The sequence below is a fragment of the Athene cunicularia genome (assembly GCF_003259725.1).
Source record: "Athene cunicularia isolate RWA chromosome 4 unlocalized genomic scaffold, athCun1 chr4_part1, whole genome shotgun sequence".
Lineage (NCBI taxonomy): Eukaryota > Metazoa > Chordata > Aves > Strigiformes > Strigidae > Athene > Athene cunicularia.
In genome coordinates this window covers 24,595,848-24,621,078 of record NW_020799098.1, presented here as the reverse complement: position 1 = coordinate 24,621,078, position 25,231 = coordinate 24,595,848, and the positions used below count along the sequence as shown (strand labels likewise).

The 25,231-nt window shown below is 34.9% G+C and overlaps 1 protein-coding gene across 1 annotated transcript in view; it reads left to right on the top strand.

The window, feature by feature from the left end:
• Nucleotides 1–263: 263 nt before the first annotated feature.
• RFC1 (replication factor C subunit 1) overlaps nucleotides 264–25,231 on the top strand; it is a gene marked incomplete at its 5' end in the record, with an annotated part of 34,868 nt that continues 9,900 nt past the window's right edge. Inside the window, 13 exons of the mRNA XM_026846958.1 lie at nucleotides 264–377; nucleotides 1,162–1,290; nucleotides 3,003–3,078; nucleotides 5,472–5,591; nucleotides 16,929–17,161; nucleotides 17,872–17,946; nucleotides 19,820–19,897; nucleotides 20,771–20,858; nucleotides 20,954–21,255; nucleotides 22,358–22,465; nucleotides 22,969–23,148; nucleotides 23,431–23,535; nucleotides 24,627–25,023. Of these exons, the coding sequence (XP_026702759.1) occupies nucleotides 264–377; nucleotides 1,162–1,290; nucleotides 3,003–3,078; nucleotides 5,472–5,591; nucleotides 16,929–17,161; nucleotides 17,872–17,946; nucleotides 19,820–19,897; nucleotides 20,771–20,858; nucleotides 20,954–21,255; nucleotides 22,358–22,465; nucleotides 22,969–23,148; nucleotides 23,431–23,535; nucleotides 24,627–25,023 (2,005 nt within the window). The remainder of the gene's footprint in view (nucleotides 378–1,161; nucleotides 1,291–3,002; nucleotides 3,079–5,471; nucleotides 5,592–16,928; nucleotides 17,162–17,871; nucleotides 17,947–19,819; nucleotides 19,898–20,770; nucleotides 20,859–20,953; nucleotides 21,256–22,357; nucleotides 22,466–22,968; nucleotides 23,149–23,430; nucleotides 23,536–24,626; nucleotides 25,024–25,231) is intronic.

Here is a 25,231-nt window from a genome sequence, read left to right as displayed (position 1 = left end):
CCTCCCACCCTTGCCAATCAAACCCAATACAATGTAAAATAGGAGTGTGTCCCATATTTTGTGTATGCTTTCAAATTGCATATTCCATTGATATTACACCCTTTAGGCTCACATAACCCAGTTTCAAACCACCAGGGAACTGACTGGTAGGAGAAAAGAACCCTGAAACACTTTTTATCAGACTTTTATGGAGATTTCTTAAGGATTTTCTACTTCATTTGTAGTTGCCTATAATAATCAAAAGCTACCCAGATGAATGATGATGTGGAATAGCTATCAACTGGGTAGCATGCAGTCCTGAGGCACACCCATTACCCGCTATATATTTAGGTCATAGGAAGCACTTTCTTTCTTTAAAATGGCTGCTACCCCTGGAGGTAAGTGATATCAACCAGGTATATGTTTTCTCAATTTCTTTTTAATAAAACCAAAACATTAGCTTTTTTCAACAGAAGTCAGATTTGGTTTTGTGTATACAATAGTACTTCTTAAAAATTGAAGTTTCAGTTGCTGATTTTATGTCTTTAGAAAGCTTTTTATGCTTGTACTGTGGTCAGATTCTAAAATAAAGTTATGAAATAGACTTTTTGGAGCTCTTTGTATTAAGTTGTTTCTCTTTGTTTAAACTTTAATCTGTTTCTTGCTGGCTCATTTTTTTTTAGAGATATGAGAATTCCTGTCCTAAGTTTATAAGGTGGAGGATGCACTATGTCCCACTACTTGACTGCTTTCTAGCTCTTTGTCTCTTTACGTTAGACACTACTTCATGCCTGAGTTGATAATTTTAACTATAGAAATACTTTGGGCTAGGTTTATGATGATTAATTGGGAAAAAAAAATTATACATCTGTCTTAAGTCACTGTATTTCATTGCTAATGGAAATTTGTTTTGCAGTGTGTATTGGTGAAGGTGTCTAGCTAAGGGAAAAATAAACTTTTTCCATGATTCAAAGACAAGAGAAAGGTGGTGCTATCTTTAACTAGCTGGTCTTTGTTTCCTTAATTGTAAACAAAATTTCAAGATCAATAAATACTATAATACAGTTGTTGAGGAAGTAATTTAAGTGCATTGCTGTTTTATAGTCTGGAACTTATAACAGTTAAAAACGAGTTTTAAAATTGATGTTAAAAAAATTATAAATCTGTTTTCCTTTTTACTAGGATATCCGGAAATTCTTTGGTGTTGTTCCTTCTGGAAAGCGACAAGAATGTGAGACGGTGAAAACAAATGAAAAAATTAAAAATGGTGAAGGACCTTCAAGTGGGAAGAAAAGAGGAAAGGAGACTAAGGTTAGTTTTGCTTTTCTTATTTGTGAAGTGCTTGGTTTTTCTTTTTTTGTTTGTATCTCTATCATTTTTTAAAGTTGTAGTAGTTGTCATATACTCAAAAGCCAGACTCTGTCAGTTGTTTTTATAGGCATGGGAGGAAACTACCACTTAATACTAACTTCTAGCAGCAAAACTTTGTAGGTGGTGAAGAAAATTGCTGATTTTAAAAATATTCGGGTTGTAGGGCAAAGAGGAGGTAGGTAGAAGGTGTTACGATTAGGTGTAAATGTAGGAACAATCTGATGTATTTAAGTTGTTTTAGCTATAGCCCAGAGTTTTCTAAGTAGCTCTGCTTATTTAATTTTTAATTTAATTAAGATTGAGGTTTAGGTACAGTAGATGGAGACACATCATAAGGATGACGTGCTTCCAAGTAATGTAAAAGTCTGTGGTATAGGTGCCCTCTGACCAGTTTTTTAACAGGTGTTTTCTAAACATCTGTGGGAGAAACATTAACACTGCCTTTCTGGGACAGGATCACTTACGTAAACCTGTTGCAAAGACCAAATTCTGTAAAATGACAGCTTAAAATTAGATTGGATTGTTACTTTTCATGTTAATCATCTGAACTGGTATAAAACTAGGAAGGAATGGCTAAAGAGGGCTTTAAAATCACAGTGGGTTTCTGAAAGGATGTAATGTTTAATGTGAAGCATCAGAATCAAGATGTAAAATGTTACTTTAAAAATATTTTGGCTGTATAATTTGTTTCAATGTGAAAATAAAGGATCATTCAGTGAAGCTGAAAGACAACAGCTACATGATCTATTATTTTTACTTGGTAATATTCCAGTTATATCAAGAGTTTAATAGGTTTCAGATTAGAACTGAATGTGCATTATAAAATGTGTAGTTACATTTAGCTGAAATTATATCTTTAGAAGCATTTACAGCTGTGCATGACTCCAAAAAAAGCATAGTTTGTAGCTTGGTAGGCCCAGGAAACTTCCTACCTGTGCAGCTTGTGATTTTTCTGAATAACTGAAACTTGTCTATGTCTTTAAACAAAAAAATAAAAAACAATTCCTTGACACAGTTTAATACCAGCTGCTGCTAGATAGAAAACATTTGTTGACTGTGACTATTGCTGCAATCTCTTAGGTAGTTGGCACTGCTTAACAGGTGAGAGGGAAAGCTGCAAGCAACTGGGACACTGAATAGGAAATCAGTCTACCTTCAACTGTTTCATATGCTTTATTTCTTTTTTCAGTTGGCTATATTTTAGTCTGAAATTGTGCTGAATTCTGGTGTTTACAGCAAAGCCATATCCATAATGGGACCAAAAGTGAAAGCTGAATTCCATACAAATGACTTACTGGCCTGTACCACCTTGATTTCTGGTGGGACCATGCAGTTTCTTTTTTGGATTAAAAGTTGGAAGTACTTGAAAATCTGTTTGATTTACTTTAATCGGCATTAAATTTGAATATTTATTCTCAACATAATCATCTGTGATTTGCTTGGAGCACATTTAGCTTTACTGCTGCAGTTTCTTCCTTATTTCCTCTGTCCTGCACCTTTCCCCCTCCTGCTTGTGAGTTAGCATAAGACTGTTCGTAAATACAATACTGGAAAATAAATAATTTCTGTTAGAATTTGAAACTCATCTATTTGAATGTGTAACTGAGTAAAAGCTTGAAGAACTGGTTGAACTAATGGGCTGTTACTCTTAGGTGAGTAATTCACCCAGTGAAGATGATTCCAAACCAAAGCGGACAAACAAGAAAAAGAGAGTAATCTACGATTCAGGTAGTGTTCACAGTTGTTTCTGATTGCTCCTTTTTGTCTTTTGCATTAGCATTCAAGGTCAATTAGGTAAATAGTATATCTGGAAGAAGGCTATGGTTGGTTGTTTTTTTTAGTAAATGCAATTAAAAACATTTTTTGCGGTAATTATCTGGATAGCTAAATGTATTTGATAATGACTGCAGCGTGTGCCATGCATGGAATATACAGTGCAGAGTAACTTTTAACAAAATACCTGTTAAAAAAAACAACCAACCAAAAAAAAAACCCCACAAAAAAAAGGTTCAGATACTAAATTCTATCAAAATTCCAGAACTTTTTTTTGTTATGAAGACACATATAAATTGTGGGGAGTTTTAGGTTTCCTATTCTCTTAAGGATAAGTAACATCCTACGATGGGTACAGGAAGCTGTTTATATACTATTAATTCGACATTTCTGTGCATTACACGAATATAGGAGATTGTTTTAAAAGGCTAACTTGTGTTTCCATATGTGTCTTTCACTTAAAAAAAATCTTGTAAATGTTCATTCATCCCATAGTTTTAAATTAACAGTATGGAAGACACAGAATATAATTTAAAGCACTGCTATTACATTTTAAAATGATTCTTTGGAATATTATAAAAAAGGAAATTCCTTTTATAGCACTTATATCTTAAAAAAAACCCCAAACAACAGAAAGCACATCCCCCCTCAAACAAAAACAAACTGTGAACACTTGCTTGTCAAGTTAGCTTAATTTAAAGGCTTGAAATTTCTAATTTAATCTTTATGAGCTATGTCATTTAATCCCTCTCTGATTGGGTTCTGAATCTTGAATATTTGTTGTGAATCTGTAGAAAAGATTGAAGGAGTTTCTACAATTTTTGACTCCTACTGAAGACTTCATCTTGAATTTTTAGAAGCAATCTTCTTAACAATAGCAGCTTGCTTGTCTCAGAAGAAAAATGATCCCAAACATTCATCAGAATAGTGGTGTTACATAAAAAAATATGTTCATATCTCCAGATAAACTGTCCTGTAAACAGTCCTCTTTAGCAGTGAAGAATAGCAGTAGAAATACTTTCGCATTAAAAGATACAGTACAAAAGTAATATATTAACTGCTACCTTTGAAGTGCTGATACTGTCTGAAGATTTTGCAAATACTAGCCCATTGGTAGTAGGAGAGCAAAAGACAAATAGTACAACAAAAGTTCTTGAAGATGGAAAAGTATGTGTGAGGTTTTTTTTTTTTTAATAATTACTATATATATTAGTGTTTATCACTGAAAAAAGCACTGAAGGGTAGTCCTCTGTTATACTTGCTAGTGATCTTCGCTTCTGCAGTTTGTCTTGCTTGCTTATTTGGATGTTGGGATTCATAATCCTGGTATCTTGACAACTTTTGGGATATAGAGAACAGTTGGTGAGGTGAATAGCAGTCTGCAAGTTCTGAAAAATCAAGAGTACTACCTCAGTGATATGTTTTAGCCCGTTAGCTTTTGGAATAGGTGATGTGGAATACACCAGCATACAATATCAGATTAATCAGTCTAATGAATCTATGTTCAAAGTTTGTTGTGGTGTTTTTTTCACACAATCACAGAATCATCAAGGTTGGAAAAGACCTTGAAGATCACCTAGCCCAACCATTAACCTAACACTGACAGTTCCCAACTACACCATATCCCTCAGCGCTATGTCGACCTGACTCTTAAACACCTCCAGGGATGGGGACTCCACCACCTCCCTGGGCAGCCCATTCCAACACCTAACAACCCCTTCTGTAAAGAAATGCTTCCTAATATCCAGTCTAAACCTTCCCTGGTGCAACTTGAGGCCATTATCTCTTCTCCTATCACTTGTTACTTGGTAAAAGAGACTCATCCCCAGCTCTCTGCAACCTCCTTTCAGGTAGCTGTAGAGGGCAATGAGGTCTCCCCTCAGCCTCCTCTTCTCCAGACTAAACAACCCCAGTTCTCTCAGCTGCTTTTTGTGGGCTTTTTTATTTGGTTGGTGGTTTGGTGTGGTGTTTTTTTTTTTTTTTTTTAGTAATCTGATGTACTCTTGACAGATGCATTCCTTTTCAGAAAGGTTTTTATACAGGCATAGTCTGTATAAAACAGGCTATGCCTATATATAACCCCCACCCAATATTTCTTGTTATGTAAACAAAAAACTGTCTAGACTGAGTTCTACTGAATTTTCATTTAGTCATGTATGTGCTGGAATAAATGATGGCTAGGCTATTAGCTGATGGAGAAAAATGAAGCTGTTCTCTGACCTTACATATGTTATCTTTTTCTCAGTTCACTATATATGAATCCACATTAACTAATGGTAGGTGATCTATTACTTAAAGCCTGTATGTATGTGGAGGAAATACACATTTGTGTTGTGGTTAAAATACAGATTCAGAAGAGGAGATGCAGTCAGTGAAAAAATCCAAGAAGCCATCTGAGAAAAAAGAAGCTCCTTCAAAACTTCGTAAAGTTCTAAAGCAGGATCCTGTTGTTTATATTTCAGAGACAGGTAATGGAAAAAATATATCATTATATGTTCACTTGTAGTGGGGTGGATCATGTTACAAATGGGATGCATTGTTTGACTTATACACTCTTAAATATAACCATAAAACTTAATTTTAAGGAAGACAATTTATGTTCTCCTTAAACAAGGTAACCAGAAGTACTTTAGAAGTTTAGCCTCAAGTATTGTAAAGTCAGGAGCTGGGTAGAACTGAGGCGATGTTGGGTAGGAGTTTAGGTTTAGATGGGCATATGATTTCGTAAGCTAACACTTCGCTGTTGAAGGGTATTCTTTAGATTTTGGGGAAGGATTTAAGTAAAAGAAGTATTTTTAATATAGTTAAACTGTTCTTTAACAGTCACTTTGTGAAGTGACTGTTGGTTAACCTAAATAGGTTAGAAAACCTGGATTTTTACTTGGTATATGACTTTCCATGTCTTTAATCTCTGCCTAGTATGTTGAGTGACTGCAAAAGTTCTTGTTTTTTTTTCTGTACTTCCTTATCAGCACAAAAAATTGTTTTGAAAAAAAACCCCATTGTTTGTCTATTAGACTTTTAAGGAAGAACTGGAATTGGAGAAAAAAAATTGTAACAAAAACTTGCATTATGCCTTATATAGTCCATACTATACCATACTTCTCAGTCTTGGATTTCAGCTTTCTAAGTTCTGGGGCTATTTTTGCTCTTGGGGAAAGGAGTGAGTATAATTAAGCATTCTTGATCATTGTCAGGTCTCCTGTAGCCTTCTGAAAAAAAATTGTGATAGTGGTTAGCTGCTAAGTTCTTAGCAGAGGGTTTGGTTTTTTTTTTAGATTTCGATTTCCTTAGAAGCTATAAACTAAAAACAGAATATTAAGCCATAAGTACCATTCACCTGAACAGATAAGGGTAAATTCTGATTGAAGTTGTATGTGTTAATTTTTCATTGTTTGCATGCTTGTTCTTCCTTAGTACTGCTTTCAGAGTTGCTTTTTATGAGATTCTTGACCTTGGTGCTCTCAAGAGGAGTTTGATTGTAAGTTTACGGGGCAGATGTTCATCTACTGTTATAGAAATTTCATCCTGCAGAATTCTCATTAAATATATTTCCTTCCCAGCTTCAAAACAGAAGACTGATCGTGATTTTCTGCTGTGCCTGTCTGTCTTCCCTTCCCCTCCATGTTCTTAATTCTATCATAAAGCAGTTTTGTTTCCAATTACTTAATTCATATTGTGTATTTTCCTCTACTAAATTTGAGATGTTACGGAAAAATTTCAATGGCATTAGCTACTACGGTTTGACAGGTGAACATCAGTTTATGTGAACTCAGTCTTATTTATGAATCAAGCATCCTTAAAGCTATGCTACCAGTATAGGGCAAAATACTCAGGTTTTGTGAATCCTGTAAAAATGCGTCTGTGAATGAAAATGAACAGATCTTCTAGTATTATCTTAATGTTTCAGTACTTCTTGAAGGTGGACTTCTAACACTTTTAGCATCTGAGAATAGTTGGCTAACATGTATGTGTGTGCATTTTTTGTTATGTAGAGTTGTGTACAGTTGAAATACATGTGAGTGCTTTGCAACTTCAGGGCTGTATTTACTACTGGTTGGTTGTTCTCTTATTCCATTTTAGTTAAGAGGTCTTCTAGTGGCACTTAAGTAAAGATTAAGACTATATGTGGGCTGAAAGAATTCGGTTATTAAGATTCTGATGATAGGATGGATTTGATTCCTGTCTTACTGAATGACATATATTGGAAACATATATGTCTCTGTTAATTTGATAAATTAGAAGTTTTTTGAAAAGTCTGCTGTTCAGAGCTGATAGCTTGCCAACTTAGATATTTTGTCATGTTAGGTTCATTCTTTTCTGATTTTCTTTTAAAGCATAAAGGTCTCTTTCTACACTGCATCTATTGTAATTTCACATTGATCTGTTATAATGCAGATAAATTTAGATATTTGGTATCAGATACTGGTTACCATACTCTGAGCAACTGTGCAACAGAAGCTGTAGAATTTCCTGAGAACTGCAACACTAGGACTCATCTTGGTCACAAAGGTATTTCTTATAGTTTGTGATGCATCTCTCTCTACTTACTATAACTTAGGCTTGAAGTGAGAAAGACTTATGCTTTTTGTTAGTTGCTGCTGTGGTTAGATGTACTTAACCTACATCTGGTCTGAGCTCAGCTGAGGCTGCAACTATCAGGTCTTCTGTATTGGTCTCCTGGAGTTCTTTACTAGTACACGCAAGGTTGACTTAATGGTCTATGACTAAAACAATGCCTTTATAACCTTGAGACTTAACACTTGAATTTTGTTTATATGTAATCAGTATAAATTGTTTCTTCAGCTTAATGAGCTGTCAAGTTGAGTGTATTTTAATGGTATTGATACAGATCATGGCTTGAGATAAACATGTTTTACAAGAATAAAAATATAGAAATAGTAGATAGAAAACATCCTGATGAATTTTGTAGGCATTTGTCCGTTTTTTGTTTTTAGTGTAATGCAGCTGAAAACTTAAGAATACCCTTGTTGGACTTGGTCAAAAGTCACAATCTCATTCTCAAGGGTTCTGTCTCTGGCAATGTGTTTGAAAGAGCCTACTGGCACCAGGTAGTCAGTAGAAGCTTGGTATTTAATTGCCTCAACCTATTTTTCAATTTAATTTGAAACTTTCTTTTGTTTCTTAAATTTCTTTTCAGCTCTTCTATAACTATGTGGGAAACAGCTTGTGTGAAAAACATGGGGGGAGTTAATTTTTTGGTTTGTGTAAGAGTGAATTGATTATTGTGTTGCTTTGTTTCTTATTAACTTGTGAAGTTGCCTTTTTTAAAAAAAGAAAAAAAAAGAGTAGTTGCTCTTTATAATTCTATTAAATACTTTGTTATTATTGAAACAAATTTAATTTAAATAAATATTTAGTTTACTGATGGCCAAAGATAAAGTGAAGTTATTCTAGCAGGTAATAAGGGAAAGAGCCTTCTTTTGCTGATAGAACAGTCTTAGTGGATTGGGAAAAAATCCAAATGTTTGTTGTACTCATTAAAACATTTTCACTGTTTAATGAAGTATGGAACCTTGAGCTTTGTTTGTAGAAAATGACCTGTTATTATGTGTTGAACCTTATGTGGTTTCATCACAGGTGGTTATTTGGCAGGAACTGTGACTTCACTTTTAGTGAATAACTAGTCTTTCATATACATCATCTAGAGGTAATTATGCGTATGTAGCAATTGCCTTGGTCTCTTGCATATTGCAAAGATTAGTAGAGAATATGTAGTTGAACCTGAAGGGAGTTTGACTTGAAATGCACTTGAGTAATGAGAGTATAGATTCTGGCAGAAATTCTATGGAGAAGCAGGAACTGGTGTTGCAGAGGACTATGTAAAAGGTATTTAGGAGCAATCCCTATTAAAATTAATTTGGTTTGGGAATACCAACAGTACAACTGCAAGGGTCATGTAATGGTAAATGTACTATTGTCCTCAAACTCTTAAGAGGAGTGTTCTATAAACACAGTAAATGTATGACATTATTTGGCTTCTTTGATTTGCAGTTGCCTCCCTGAATAGGGGAGTAAATGGCAACCAGAGGCGTGGATGAAGTAAAATTAAGGTGATCTTTTTTTAATTTCTCTGCAGAATCTAGAGTAACAGCAGTGTAGTAACTTTGAATAAAAATTTAATAGGATCATTTATCAGAAGACAGAGTAATTAGGATTGCTTTGTTAGCCTGTATTTCAAACATGGTAGGACATGAAATAAATTCACTACAGTTTAATCTCTGTAACAATTGCTGTTACATTTGAAGATTTTAGTAAGGAGCATGTGCTTATTTTTACAAGCACATTGTCATCTTTTGCTACTTTTTGGAGGTGTGTTAGAAGATGTTCTGGTCAAGCAGTTGGTTAGCTGTATTATTGTGCTGTTCACTTGATATATTTGGATAATTATTGTTGTAATTGTCAATTTATTTTGAGTAAGCTTTCTGGAAAAATAGTTTTCATATGTACTTCATGCTTGTTCTTTAAAAAATGGCTTCTGTGTGAAAGTTATTGATTCTGTAGACTCAGTATTTTAAAGCCCAAACTACTTTTAAATCTGTTTAGAGAAGGAAACTTTTTTTTTCCAAGTGGAAATGTTTTTGTGTGGTGTTTTTTGTTTTTAAATAGAATTGTCAGTGTTTGGGTTTTCAGTGTGTATTGATTTTAGTGGGAAATACAATGGCATAAAATACTACTTTATAAAAATAAAAACTTTGGGCATGTAGCAAACTGGACATCTGAGCTGCATTGGCAGCTCCATGTGCTGTTACTCTACATTATAATCTAAGATGAAATGAATAATTCTGCCATTTAATTTGGATGCTGGAGCAACACTTTTAAATCCTTTTCTTCCCCTGGAAAGCAGTATGAAGTAGAGTCTACCTTTTTTTGATAGCAGAATGCAGAAATTACCTTGGATAAGTGTAGTAAATCTATTTTAAATTAAGGAACTGAGATGGTATCCTTCATCCAGTGTTAATCTGATTGCCTCATAGTTTTGTGGAGATACCTGTTCTTGTAAGCATTATGTTCTTCCATGACTGTAACAAGCACCTTTATTAGGTTTTCTTTCCCTTTAGTGTTTCAGTTGAATTTTTGCACATGCCTAACAGTAAAATGAAAAAAGTAATGTCCTCCTTGCTGTGAGCTAACAGTGAATTGCACATATGCAGGCTGTTTTTTTCTTTTATTACAGAAATACAGAGAAGTATGCACATGTTTTAAATATATTAAGTACCGTGGGTGTTTACATTTTGCATTTCATGGAATTTAATTGTATTTCTTCAGTGTGGCGTGTCTAATCTTTGTGCATCTGTGTTATTTTTCCAACTGAGCTCGTATTTTTCTCAGACTGATACTTCGGTTCTTTACGCCGTGTGGTGAAACACAAGAGGTATGTTTTGCTGGGTATTTATGTGTGCATAAGCACAAGGTGACGTTAATTGTCATGACACTGCAGGTAGTAGAGGGAAGTAGAAACTGACATCTCAAAAGATGAGCATTTAGAATAGTACCATGGAAATCACAGTGTAGGGAACAGACTTTTCCTTTTCAATCAGTTAATGTCTCTTTTCATTTCTCTCTCCAGCATGACTTGTGAACCTAGTTGAAAATTAGGTAGATTATTTTTTTAATATTTAACTAGATTTTAATGTTTTTAGTCCTGTGCAAATGAATCGTATTTTTCTGTGCTGTATGTCCTACATAAGACAGCACATTTTTAAGGTAGGACCTAAGATCATAACACAGAGGTGGTAATGTTTGGAATAAAACTTTATAAAAATACTGATCGATGAAAGTTATTTCTGTTTACAAAATCACTATGCCATTGAAAAAAAGCAATGCATTGTTCTTTACTGTATCAGTAATTCATATACTGTTATTGTAGGCAGTATGGATACAAGTAAATTCTTTGCAGGTAGCCTTGGTGGTTTTTTTTTAATGCCAGTTATGGTTCAGAGTTCACATTAATATGTTGGGTTTTTTTTAATGGTATAGGTATTATGTAGTGCACCTATAATGTTAAAACTTTAAAATTTTTCATTACTTAGATTTTTAAGATGTAGGAGATATTTTTTCCTACAGATTTTTTTCAGGTTTTAAATTATTTTAATGAAGCATGTGAAAATTTTTGCACTTAAGTATATACAATGTTTAAAAAAAATTTAAAAAGTTCTTGCTGTTCACACTGCTGTGGAGACGTTCTCAATTTAATTTTTTTCAATACTTGCACAAATGACCTTTGCTTAGAAATATCATAAACTTAACCATTCAATATATTGCATTTCAATGATGAAATTGGGCAGGTGAAGTTCCCTAGTTCCCAGTTCCCTGTATGAATTTTCTGTTACTGTAACTCTTAATTTCTGTTTATTTATAAATGAATTGGTTAGTCTGCTGGATTAGTTTAAAATGTAAAAGAGGATTTTTTTTTTTTTTTTTGCTAGACTGGTACATTTTGCCTGAAACAAAACACTGTCCTGAGTGGCTCAGTAAGTTGAGCTGCCTGAACTGCAGCTGGAACAAATGAACACATTTTTATTTGGAATTTTTTTTCCTATTTTCTATCACACAGTAAACCATAGGCAGCTAAACTAGCATACGAAGTTTCATTGTATGGTGAGGATTCAGATCTGCTTTTGTGAAATGATAAGGCTGCTATTATTGAGGAAGTAACCAGTTCAAGTGAATAAAACTCTATAGAATAAACTGGAAAGAGTTAATGGACTGATAACTTCTAATTGCATGCTAAGGTAATACAGCAGTTTCTATGGCAAGTGTATTTCATTTGTAATGTGTTGCTATAATTGACAGCTTTGCAGATGAAGATAATTTTCTTCAGTTTAAATATATTCAGCTGTCTCGTATTGTAATGCACCCAAAACTTCTTTTTAAAGATTAAAAAAATACAAGTATACATATTTGTGTAAGAATGTTATTTAGTATGTACACGACAAAAAGTGTATCAAAGACTGTGTAGTCTGGGCACTAAAGTGTATAATTACAATTAGACATGGCAGTTATTGCTTTGCGGTCTTGGATTCTAGAACCTTTTTCCTTTAAAGTGAAAAATATGACAGAGGCAACTTCTTGAAATGATTTTTGGTACCTGGAAAATCCTCATGTAAATTTGATTCCAGCAGTAAAGCTGGAATGGTTCTGGTAAGCTTTATATTTTTGTAGCAGCATGGAACCTTGACATGTCAATAAAGGCAAAGTGTTAGCAATTATGGTTTAAAGTGCATGTTTGTAGTACGTCTAAAATCAATTAGCTTGTTGAGAAATGACAGAAAAATATCTAAATGTCTGTACAGACCAGTTTTTGAAATGTTGGTTGCAACTACTGTGGTTTTAAATGCAGAGGAAGATAGAAAAAAAAAAGCACTTTGCTAGTCATGCATAGCATCTGTTCTTTTTGGAAAGAATTGCAGGAGTTGAGTTTGAATAAACTTGCTGTTGAGTAGTGACCAATGCATATTTAAAATAATCAAAACCTGATAAAATAACTTCTTTTTCATAAACACTATTTTCTCCACCTTCAGCTTTAGCTTGGACAGCAGTACTTGCTGCTCTAGACTAAAGGGCAGGAACTGTTTTAAGTACTTGCACAGATGCGGTGCCATTGAAACTGAAGAATGCACAGCATACGGTCATTTTATACACGTAATGTAGATTTAATGACTTTAGCATAGGATATAGCCCTTTAGCTCCTTATAGAAATCCTTATGTAGTAGTTTACAAACACCAATTTAATAAACATTTATCAGGATAAGTACAAGTTATTTGTAACCTGTCGATGACCTGCCTATATTTGGGGTTGGTTTTATAATGTCATAGTAAGAGGTTGTCTCTATCTTAAAGATTTTTGCATTCTAAACAGAATAGGAAACAGGGAATTAAGTTCTATACTGATGAGGAACACAATACAGAAATAGTAAATGAAGATGAATAAAATATGTTGTTCTGAAGACCATTTGAGGATCTGTCTTATGCTGCTTGTTGCCATTGTCCCTTCCTGCAATAGATTTCTCCCTTTTTAGATTGGCTGAGGTAATTCCTGAACCTGAGTCTTTTAAAATGGTTTGAATTTAAACAAATACTTAAAACAACCTAGGTAATTTTGATAGGGCTTGGTTAGGGAACAACTGCACATGTTGTCTCTAATCAGTGAGCAAAAGCCTATTGAGAATGGGTGAGGAGTAACAAACAGTTACAGCTGGGCTGCAGGCATTAGTTCATTAACCTAATTTTGCTACTGTTAGAACAGTATATAAAACGAAAGCCAGCTGTGCTTTGATGTCATGAAATAGTTCTTAAACCCCCAGGATTTAACAGTTCACAGAATCATTTGTTTGTTGCTAGGGAAGTTTGGCCTTGTACATTGTCTGGGGTAATAGGTCCCTGCTTCATGTGTAGTGTTTTCATTTAAAATAATTAAAAGTAATCTCCTGGTTGTCATGCCTGTCTGTTCTATTAATTACATGATTATCTTTGTCACATCTACTTCATTTCCAGAAAACTTGACTAGAATACATGGTCTTGATTTTGTGTTTATAGTTCAGAGCTAATCCTGAAAAAAAACAAATGTGTGTGTCAAGGTAAGCAGGATATACTGCTCTTGGAATGGTCTTGTTCCACTATGCGAAGAATTGGCAACATAGAAGTAATCTAGTTGATGATAAAGCTGATTTCTGTTTCTTTCTTTGTGAAGTCCATGTAAGGTTATCTCAACTGTTCACCTAGCAATTGCTGTAAGAATGCAGTTAATCTACAATTTTTATAAGCTAAAATCCAAATTTTCACTTTTTGTTCCCCACAAATTATTGGCTTGCACTTATGAATGAGAATGCCTTTCTTCTTTTACAGGTTGCGTTGAGAAACGTTGACCTCAATAGTCCAGCAGCAATACTAGGACTCTTGATATTTTCAAAGGTGTAAATGGAAATTGAAAGTGTACAGCTGCCTAACTTTGCTGTTCACTGCTGTGGCAGTAGGCATGTATGAGCAGTTTGCTTCAAGGAAGAAGTGTTTTTACTGAAAAAGTTGTTGTTATGTACTTGAAATAAAGGGAATGACTGGGGATCAGGAAAATTTGTGATGTGGTTATGAATTTCCTGAACCTGGGATGAAACTGTAGCCTGAACATCTGTCCCCTAAAGCATCTTTTGAAACCCACTTAATAGAATCAGGGTGGTTTTGTTTCCTAATGACCACTTTCATGTTCTCATTCTGCCTTTTCTTTACTTACGTTTTTAGACTGTTCATAAGTGCCGTGAGTCTCTTGTCCTCCTTTAGCCACAGCTTGCAATCAGTAAACGTTTCTAATCCTGTCCTTCCTAGGAAGGACATAATTAAAGCAAAGCTCTAATTATTGGTAATAGTACTGGCATCATAAATGACTCAAATCCACATCCTTTTTAATTAAAACCTAATTATATTTACTCTGCTTTTTTCTACTTGAGTGAGAGCAATATCCTGTTGGTTTTTGTTGTTAGTTAAATGGTTATGAGTGAATAATGAAAAAAACCAATATTGCATGCAGATTTTCTGATAACAGTAGTGATGAGTAAAGATTTTCTTCTAGTGTGGAGCAGTCCTTAGCTTAAGAAAATCTGGGAGTGGGGGTCAGAATAAGATTTGTATCTTCTTTCCAAGACAAATAAATGTAATTACATCTACATTAACTGTTCATTTCTAGTAATAGGTACTTCTGTAAATGTATTTTCTTGTTAAACTGAAGAATTTAAGAGAAGCAAAAAATATTTCTGAAATTAAGTTTGAGAAACGGTCTCCTATTCAGACCTCAAACTATTGTGAATTAGGAGCCTAAAGAATCAGATCTCCCAGATATGTAATGTTTTTGCTAAATAGAGCTAAAAGGAAGTAAGAAATATACTGCTACCTAGGTAAAGTAAATCGTGTTGAGAATAGTAAAGCTTTTAGCTTTGTGATAAAACTTGCTGCTGTCAACTGAGGGCCTGGGCTTGAATCTTTTCTTCCATATATATTGCTTTGTGAATTTAATTGGCCAAAATACCACTTTCTTTTAGATATATTTTTATCATTAAACATTCTTGATTTAACTGCCGAACCAATTTTCTCCCTTACAGACATATCTTTATTTCATTTTTCTTTCTGAACTTCCTTTCACATGAGTAGTCAGAATCCCCCTTTGTACTTGTATTTTGCTTAGTAAGTGTTCAGTAGCAGAAAGTTCCAGCTGGTGCGTAAAACACTCTTGTTATATACTCTAGTATATAACAAAAAATTATAGACGACATGACATCATCTAAACTTAAGGGAAGTGACAAAAAAAGAAATAAGGAGACTTAAATTAGTGATGACTGGAAAATGGATATATTTGTGATAATACTGTCAATTTAAGATCAACTATAAAACAGATGCTTAGGACATTCTGTGTTTATGATATGTTGAGGGGAGTGTTTGAAACGTCTCTATTTTGAGAAAAGTAAAACCAGACTTCAGTTAGAGGCATGCAAATGAGACTGCCTCAGTTTCTGTTCCTCTCAAGTCTTTGTGCTTTATTATTTCTTTGTCTGATGTTCATTTTGGGGATTTTCTTGTGGTTTGCTTCTTAGTCCTTGCACACTTTGAATTTTTAGAAGAGTTTGCAAAGTGATTTTATCACTAATCAAGAAGTTTGTCCAGTGATGTTTGTCTTCTGTGCTGTCATATTAGTCTCATCATTTGACAGTGATATGTTTGTTGTTTGTTTTTGTGTGCTTCAGTGACAGGGTTTCATTTTGTATTACTGTCGGTACAACTTCATGACATGACACACAACTCTTTGAAGTCTCTGGTAATCTTTGATTAACTGGGGCCAGAATGAATAAATGGCCATCAAACCATCTTTCTCATTGCTGGGAAGGCCATGTCCTGGCTGTTATAAGAGTCTTAAAAGGGAAGATTGAGTTTTTGTTCAGTGGTCTGTGGGCTAATCTTAATGAGACTGTGTATGCCACTTTTTCTTGTCCTTGTAAATTGAAAAATCTATTCCATGTGCTGACTTCTTGTCTGATTTCTGTGTTCTGTGAAATGGCAGCATTCCTTTGAGATGGTTTTGACTCTACTGGGAGGAAGGTGTGATTAAGTGCAGAAATGTGGAGGATGTACAATAGCTCATAGAATCTCTGATGAAAAGGAAAAAAGTAAAAAATGGTGCTAAAGTATTTCTACTAAAACATTCAAAAGCTATGAGCAGTACTTTAAAAATAACTAGTAAGCTTATTCAAGAAGCTTTTTGTAAATACAATGTTCTGATATTTCCCCCCAGTTTATAATGTAATATTGAGAGATTCTTAAGAATATACAAGTCTACAAAGCCTATGTTATCTGCTCTGTTAATGAATACTGTGAAGTAATAAAATGAATGTAGCTTTGTACTTCACATTTTATGTGCTGTTCAATCTGATGTTGCATTAAGGAGAAGATTCAAGCTTCAGTAACCTAGATTTTCTATTTATCATCTTCCCTATGTAAGAAGGGAAGGCTTTCTTTGAGAACATCTCTAAATGAGAGGTGATGTATGAACATAAGTAACAAATTTTATGTGTCCTTATTTCAGTACTCAATCTATTCAGACTTGAACGGTACTGTCAAAGATGCTAAATACTATGTGTTATGCAACTCAGCCTTTTTTTCAAAAAACTTTTCAAATAATGCCTGTAGTAATTTCTTAGGATGCAAGTTGAGGTAATCTGCCCAAATAATTCTCTTGAAAATTCCATTATAAGAACTTAAGTTCCATGTACCAGAAGTAATAGAATACTCTTCATGTTTAGATGAAGAAGATGACTTTGTCAATAAAAGAATTTCATTGAAACCAAAGGAGAATGGGACGTCAGCAATTGGTTGTCCAGGAACAGCTACAACAAAAAAGGAAGATGTAAAACCACGAGCTAAAAGTAAACCATTATCTCCAGTGAAACAGACTCCCACCTCGGCACTTGATTATTTTGGGACCAGTAGTGTTCAACGATCCGAAAAGAAACTGGTAGCGAGTAAAAGGAAAGAAGTGAGTACTGATGATGTTCCTTTTAGGCTGCTCGTGGGTCTGATAGCAGATCAAAATGGCCAGTTTAATGGCTGCAAGGAGGTACTTAACTGCTTGTCCTACTTAGTTGCTTTTTAGTGGCCATTCAAGTTCAGTTCTGATATGTGCAGGCATATCAAGTCCTCAGATGTTGAAAGTACCATTTCCATGTCTGTGGAGAGAGAGCAAAGTTGAAAGTGGTATTTTCCCTTTTGCTGCTTCTCAAGTGACTTAAAATTAAGTAGTTTTCTGAGATTAGTGAGTGGATAGCATAGTGCTTAGTTTGGGGCAGAGGGCAGGAGGAAGAGGGAATGAGGTTGTTTTCCCAGGCTTTATGGCGCACACATTCATGGAATAACAAAGCACCAAATAAAGTAAGGAGGAAATTAAAAATTCACAGTGTAGTTACTGATTCCTCTTTCAAGGGGGCCAACTGTGGTAGCTTCAGAGATGTTCAGCATTGTTTGAAGAAATGAGATTTATATTATAGCATGGTTTTATTTTGAATAGTAAAATCTCTTGAAAGCAGCTGTGTTTAATAGTGTTTAAGTTAGCTAGAAATAAAATGCTGCATGTCTCATTCTCAGTCTTTTTTTAGAAGTACACAAAAAGAATCTATACAGATTAAATTATTATAATTTACACAATATTGGGGAAACTGAACTGTTGGTCTTTTTTTTTCTTAAATACAGCCTTCACAAAGCAGAGACAACACACTAGATGATGAGGCCATTGCTAAGCAACTGCAGCTTGAAGAGGATTCGGAGGTAAAAGCTCTATAAATTTGCCACTCTATGCCAAGACAAGTTTGCTTAACTTAAAATTGTTTTTCCTTAAGAAGTTAAGATGGACTTTCCATGTATGCTATAAATAAATAATTCATCTGTATACTTAACTCTTGCACATATGTGCAAACATAGTCATGCAGTTATTTTTATGGGCATTATTTCAGTTACATGAATAGAACATATCACAGTTTATTTTCTGTCTATCCAGACTTTCTTTACCCGTGCAGTTGATGACTTGATGTGTCTATAATAATCTTGCTTTTCACAAAGAATTGACTTTCTGCTTCCTCAAGTTTGTGGGGTTTTTTTTGATTTTGTGGGGTGGGGTGTTTTTGTTCCCCCCCCAATTCCCTGGAGTGAAAAATTAAAAGCCATTGCCATCCATGATTTGTTTCACTTGTCAACTGAGTTTTCCTATAGTTGAGAAAAATGTGAATGATTCTTAGATGTGTGTGTTAAACTCTCCTGTTTGAATCAGTGCTAATATGAAGGAAAGGTACATTTTGTCATACATACTTACTTGCTTTTGGGAAAATAATTCCATATATACTGGTAATATTGAGTATAATTTGAAATAATATGTCGTATATGCAAAGATTAGTCTCGTCCTTGAGCTCCCCAGAGGTATGATGAATTTACCTTTAATCTATTAGAAAGTTAAACAATCTTTCAGGAGAAACAAGGCATTGTCTTTCATTTAAACTGATCTTACATATAACACGCTCATTGTCTATATGTATGATCAAAGGAATGTACTTTATTTCAGATGTATTTCTGCCTGAGTCTGATGTGTGTTTGGTAGTTGCTGCCCTTCCCCTTTCTCACTGTACACAGGGAAGATAGATGCATTTCATCGCTATGGGCATGTAAAAATAATGCCTGTGGCGTACTGGCTTTATAAAGTCATCTGTCTGAATCTTATAATGTGGCATGTTGGACTTCAAGACAATTATGAAAACATTTTTTTGTTTAGTTAAAACTGTGGTCAGTATTTATTGGCAACAATATATACTATTCAGGAATAGAAAAAAATTTCCCCAAGGGGCCGTACTGAATAGGAGAAGTAACTTGATGATCAGTTATCACTGTAGATGTCACAGTTATTTTGTTAGGTGAAATAGAAATGAAACCAACCTGGCTTTGTTTTTTACAATTAATAAATAACTTTCTTGGATTCCATGTGCAATATTTGTTCTTACTCATTCTTCTGTCAAAGAAAATAAGTTGTGTAAGTAGAAATATTAAAAAATTTAAGTATATTTGTTTCCATAAACAGAACTGGCAACAAGAGCTGGGCTAAGGTAGTAGTTAAATTTTCCAAAACTGCCAGAAATTTTTTCATATGATATGTTGCTAGTGGTAAACGAGAATAAAACATTTGTTATTGAGACATTATAATACTTAAGAAGCATCGTTCCTGCTTGTCTTGTAGGACTGCTTTTGGAAGTTTTCTAAAATCAACAGGTTGAATCTCAGTGCAAGCTGGTGCTTGTGAGATCCTGCTTTCAATTTTTGATTGTTTAATAAAAGAAAAGGATGTACAACAATAAAAATGAAGAAACAGACAACCTCTTTGAAAACAGATCACACAGGCTTATAAATGTTTGTAATGTAAGAACTCCAAACTATACATTTCTCACTAGATATCAGTTTCTCTTTTATGGGGAAACAAGTAATTCTTAAGTGGTATTTTCAGAAATTCATGTGCCTCTGGTAGGATGCACTTTTTCCAGCTATGTGCTGTCTTATTTTGGATAAACTTTTTGTCTTGAACAGCAAATAGAGTTTTAAAAAATTATACTAGAATTAAAACTTGTCAGATATGAGCCTAAAAATATTTTTTCTTTTTCAGCTGGAGAGACAGCTGCATGAAGATGAAGAATTTGCTAAAACTTTGGCCATGTTGGATGAAACGCCACGGAAGAAGAAGGTTGAATTATTTTTAAACTTTAGGTTTTAGAAATTGCACTGCTGGGAATGTATTTAGACATCTAACCTTTGTTTTGAAGTTTCCATACAAATGCATTAAAAATAGTAAGAAAGTGTTTGCATGAAAGTAACAACCTCGCATTTCATACGTTCCTCCTGGATTTTCCTCGCTCAATAAATAGTGTCCTTCATAGTCAGACAGCAGGCATCATTGTATCTTTGTGCTATCTGCTTCTGTTGAAATGAGATTTTAAGTTTTAGTTCTAATTGAGTGAGATGTGTTGCCAAAGATTCATGCTTTAGATCAACTATAGCTCCTTACCAGCTTCATTGGTTCAGGAGGACCAGCTCAAGTAAAATGAGTTAATGGCAGAAGCTGGTGAAAAGTGATAGGAGAAAAAGGAAAAGGAAGGAGGAGAATACTCTTCTTGCTTTGAGAGATGGGGCAAGCAGGGATATTTTTGACACTAAACCTCATTGGTGGGAATCTTACCAGTTCTCAGCTTGTGGTGTAAGGCACAGTAAAATATTTGCTGGGTTGTACATCAAGGCTCTTAGAATTTAGGACTGCTAATTTGAATATAGCAAGTATTAGTACTTCTAGACTAATCAGTAAACCAATTAGGGTTGAAGTTTACTGTAACTTGGAAGTTTGTCTGGCCTTTGACTTAAGGAATTTATGTGCATGGCTGAGTGCAGAATTTGCTCATCTGCTTGCCTTTGATAAGAGATTGTAGTCTGACTTGTGGCCTGGATCAGCTTTGTTAGATGTCAGTCAGTCTGTTGTATTTAACAGTAGGGAAACTTGTAGATCTGGACTTCATGGTAGCTCAGGATATGCATCTCTGACTTTGGCATTGTGTGGTTTTTTTAGGCTCGGAGAGATTCAGGAGGAGAGCAAACAGTATTGAACATCAAGAGCAGTCCTAACATGACGGAAAAATATAAGCAGTCAGAAAGAGGTAGGATGTGGAATGCAGAAAGCATGTCACCAATTTAAAACGTTAATGAGACGCATTCTTATATATGTGCTCTCCTCCCTTTGCCTCCTTTCAAGTGAAATCAACAAACTCAACAGGCAACGCAAGGAATTACACTGTGAAGCAGCAAACTAAATCTGAACATTCAGAAGGCGCTTGTTTATCCCTACAATCATCTGATGGTAAAACAGCAAGAGAGCTGACGGATAAGACCTTGCCTTTGAAACCCGGTTCTAAACTTGTGTCTCTGAAACAAAAAGAAGAGATTGCTGAAAAGGAAAGAGGTTCTCAGAGCTTGGTATCAAAAGAAAAAACTTCTCCAGGGAAAGAAGAGAAGACAACACCAAAGAAGGAGAAAATTTCTCCCAAGAAGACTGAGGTGAGAGATGTCAAGATTAATTCAGTTGTCTTGGTGGAGTTTGCAGGAAAATAGTTTTCATTTATTATCGTCACTGTTGTAACTTGGTGCTTTAAATCTTCTGGGCCATTTTCAAGAATCTGAATTCTAGTAAGGCTTTAAGTTCCTAGCAACTGTAAAAATATAGGGAAAAAGTGAGCTGGAAAAGTGTAAGTTAAATGCGTGAAGGAGCTGAAAGTTCTCTAATGCTCATTAAGGTGTGCATGTACGCTGCAAAATCATTTCAGCGCTTTTTCATGTTTAACTTTCCTGAAAAAACGCAGAATGAAGGAATTCTGACGCCTAGTGAGTAAAAGCTTACTATTCATGTGAGCATGGTGACCTTGTGGATCTGTACTGCTGTTAAAATGATAAATGGCATTTCCCACCCCCCTCTCCCTGAGTCTCCTCTTTCTGAAGTGTATTTTTTACAATTGATACATTATGTAGGAATGTATTTTAGGGTTTTTTTCACTCTCTGATTCAGTAATTGTAATTATTGAACACACTGGCAGCTATTTGCAACCTTAAAACTTACTTTTTAATCATAAAGTACAAAATATCCAGTTTTGACACTTAACAGTTGTAATTGGGAGGGAGACTCAGACTTTTTTGGAGGTGAGTTTTAAATAATTTTTTACTGATGAAAAAGCTTAAATATCTCTTGAAAGTAGAAATGCTATGAAGTCAACTTCATGTAAGTGTAGCTCTTGGCTATACCTGATCACCATTCTGAAATAAAATAGAATGTGAATTTAAAGCCACAGTTTATGAATTAAGTGAGCATTTACATGTGGAATACAGATGAATCTCCAGAAACTTGACAACAGACAATGGGTACCTATTTTTAAACTCTCAGGTAAGGTTTTTGAAATCTTTTCGAAAAGAACAACAAAAAATACCTCAAAACAGGAGCACCAAAACCAGAGCAAGCTTTCATATTGCATGTTAATAGATTAACAACAAGTGTTAGAACTTACTTTTCCTCTGGTGCATAAAGATGTCTTAAACTGTGATGCTTGAGTTTATTTTTTTGGTTTTATACATGTAACATGGTGGTTTTTTTTTTTCCCTCCTGCCCAAGTCTGTAAGTCCTGAGGACTCTGAAAAGAAGCGAATCAATTACCAAGCCTACCGAAGCTTCCTTAATCGTGAGGGTCCAAAAGCACTGGGTTCCAAAGAGATACCTCAGGTGAGTTTGGCTACAGCATAATTCTATATGTAGAAGTGGAGTGTATCGTAAGCTTACTGTTATAAGTGATCTAACAAGTATCAACGAAACTGTTTTAAAACTGGTATTTTTTTCTGATAGGAAGTCTGTATTGGAAAAAAGCTAAAGTGTAATGCAAAGCAGTGACTAAATGTAAGGAAGTACAATAAGAAATTAAGTACTTGGTTTATGAAGTCATGATGATTAAAAATAGTTACTATGGTCTTAAAGTTCACTGACATGCTATGCTTGAAGCACAGGATGTTATGAGTATGATTGGTCAGGCAAATGTGTGAAGTTTTTTGGGTAGCTATTGCTTCTAATGGCTTTTGAACTTTTAGAACCATTAGCTAGGTATGAAAGGCTTATTTTTAAAGTTTTGTAGGGTACTTGACATAGTAGGGGTTTAAAAAAGCTTATGGTGAAGGGGTATTTGGCACAATTGCATCAGGTAATGGCATTTTCTGCAATGCTTTTGTTCTCAGGGAGCTGAAAACTGCTTGGAAGGCCTGACGTTCGTAATTACAGGTGTTCTGGAGTGTATTGAAAGAGATGAGGCCAAGTCTCTGATTGAACGTTATGGAGGAAAAGTAACTGGCAATGTCAGCAAGAAGACAAACTATCTGGTTATGGGGCGAGACTGTGGCCAGTCTAAATGTGAAAAGGTGAGTGTTCCTGTGCTTGAGTGAAGTTCAGCTGTGAATTGTTCATAACTGTTGGTTTTGATTATCTCTGCCAAAAGGAGTCAGTACTACCAGTAAAGTGTATGTTGCAAAGGAAGAATTGCCTAATGTTTTAGGGCTTTGTTTTGGTTTTATTTGTGTGTGTATATAAAAAAAACCTTTGTGGTGTTGTGTTCTTAAACATAGTCTTTACTGGAAAGCACTCTGAAGTGAATTATGTAACTTCTAACTTGACTTGACTTTCAATTCTTACTTTTGCTTCAGGCATCAACTTTGGGGACAAAAGTTATTGATGAGGATGGCCTGTTTGATCTTATTCGAACTATGCCAGGCAAGAAGTCCAAATATGAGCTGGCAGCGGAAACAGAGGTTTGTTTATAATAAACTTAGGGTTTTTGTTTGTTTTTTTATTGAAAGGAGTTTTGGTCTTCTGTTCCAGTAACAGTAACCAACCCTATGATTGTCAGTTTGACCTTCTAGGTTAAAAGTATTGAAAGTGAAAATTTTGTGTTTAAGACTTCTACTTAGGAGCTATAGGGTTATCTTCCCACCTTTCATTTTTACACTCTGACATTATTCTGTATTTTAGGTATCTGAATGAGAGGGTAATTATATCTCCCTAGATGGTTTAAATTTTAAACTTTGAGTATTTGTTTATTCTTTGAAATGAGTACTTGTGACTGATACTGCGTGGTACCCAGACAGGCCCAATATAAAATTATACTGTGAACATGGGACAACTATATGGAAACTATGTGTATACATAACAGATTTTGTCTGTGTGTGGTACTTGAACTAATAACATTAAAGGTAAATTTTTCAGGGAATACTGTAAAAACAGTAACAACATTTTTATGCATGTTTGAATTTAGTCTGTAGTGGCTGATAAAATGTTATTAAAGTCTCTGTTAGGTCTAGCATGTTGTGCATTCAGTATAGACATTGTTTTGGTACTTCTGATGTGGCTAGACATTAATTGTTGCATGTAAAAATACTCTGGTGTCTTAAGGAAAAGCATCTCTAAGCTTACTAGCTAATTACCTTCAGTCCCTTTGAATTATTTTTGGTTGAACGCTTTGTGGAAGGGTTGTTTTGTAGAAAGTATCATGGGTGTCTGGCCCATTTGTTCCAGCTCGAGAGTCATCAGGTTTTGGTTTTTTTTTTGTTTTTTTTTTTTTAATGATGAACCAGGCTTCATGAGTAGGGACTGCTCTTGGAATGACCAGAACATTTCCTGTTTCTTCTTTGTGGGTTGTGCTACAGAACCAGCTGGCATCGTGTTTAACAGTGGTTTATTTTTCAGAGAGGAATATGTCTTTTTCTGCTTTTGAAGCTTTTTTTATCAATACGTAAGCTTTGTTACTTTCTTAAGCACTCCTGTATGTGTGTTCAAAGACAGAATGTTTATTTTATGTTTTTTTGAAATTTCCCTTTAATTTTCTTACCTTTATTTTCCTAAGGCAAAGAAAGTGGAGTCAAGACCTAAAAAGACACCACAGAAAGCTGAAACAGGAAAAAGGAATTTTAGCCCCTTCAAAAAGGGAGCAGATAATAAAACATATAAGTCTACTCCTGAAAAGGGGGATACTGTCAAATCTGTCAAGAAAGAAACCACTGCTGTTCGAAAGCTTACGGACTTTAAACTGCAGACTGAAGAGAACAGCGAAGCTCCAAAACCTAAGGGGAACTTGGTTTCTGAGATTAATGAAGATGGAACAGAGAGATTGCTATGGGTAGATAAATACAAGCCTGTATCTCTTAAGGCAATAATTGGACAACAGGGTGAACAAAGCTGTGCTAATAAACTGCTCCGATGGCTCAGAAATTGGAACAAGGCTACTTCAGAAGATGGACAAGGTGACCAGCACGGTTAACTTCTCTGTGGTCTTTTATGCTAATGACATTCCTTGGTTCCATAGGCCTTTCAGATAGCAGAAGCAATTCTAGAAATTGGGAATGAGGCTGCAGTTGGGTGCATTTTAAGCAGCAGATGAGCCTGAGCGTTTTTTTGTTGAAAGTAGTTGCTCGCTTACCACTGCCACCTGCCCACCTCCCCCCCCCCCCC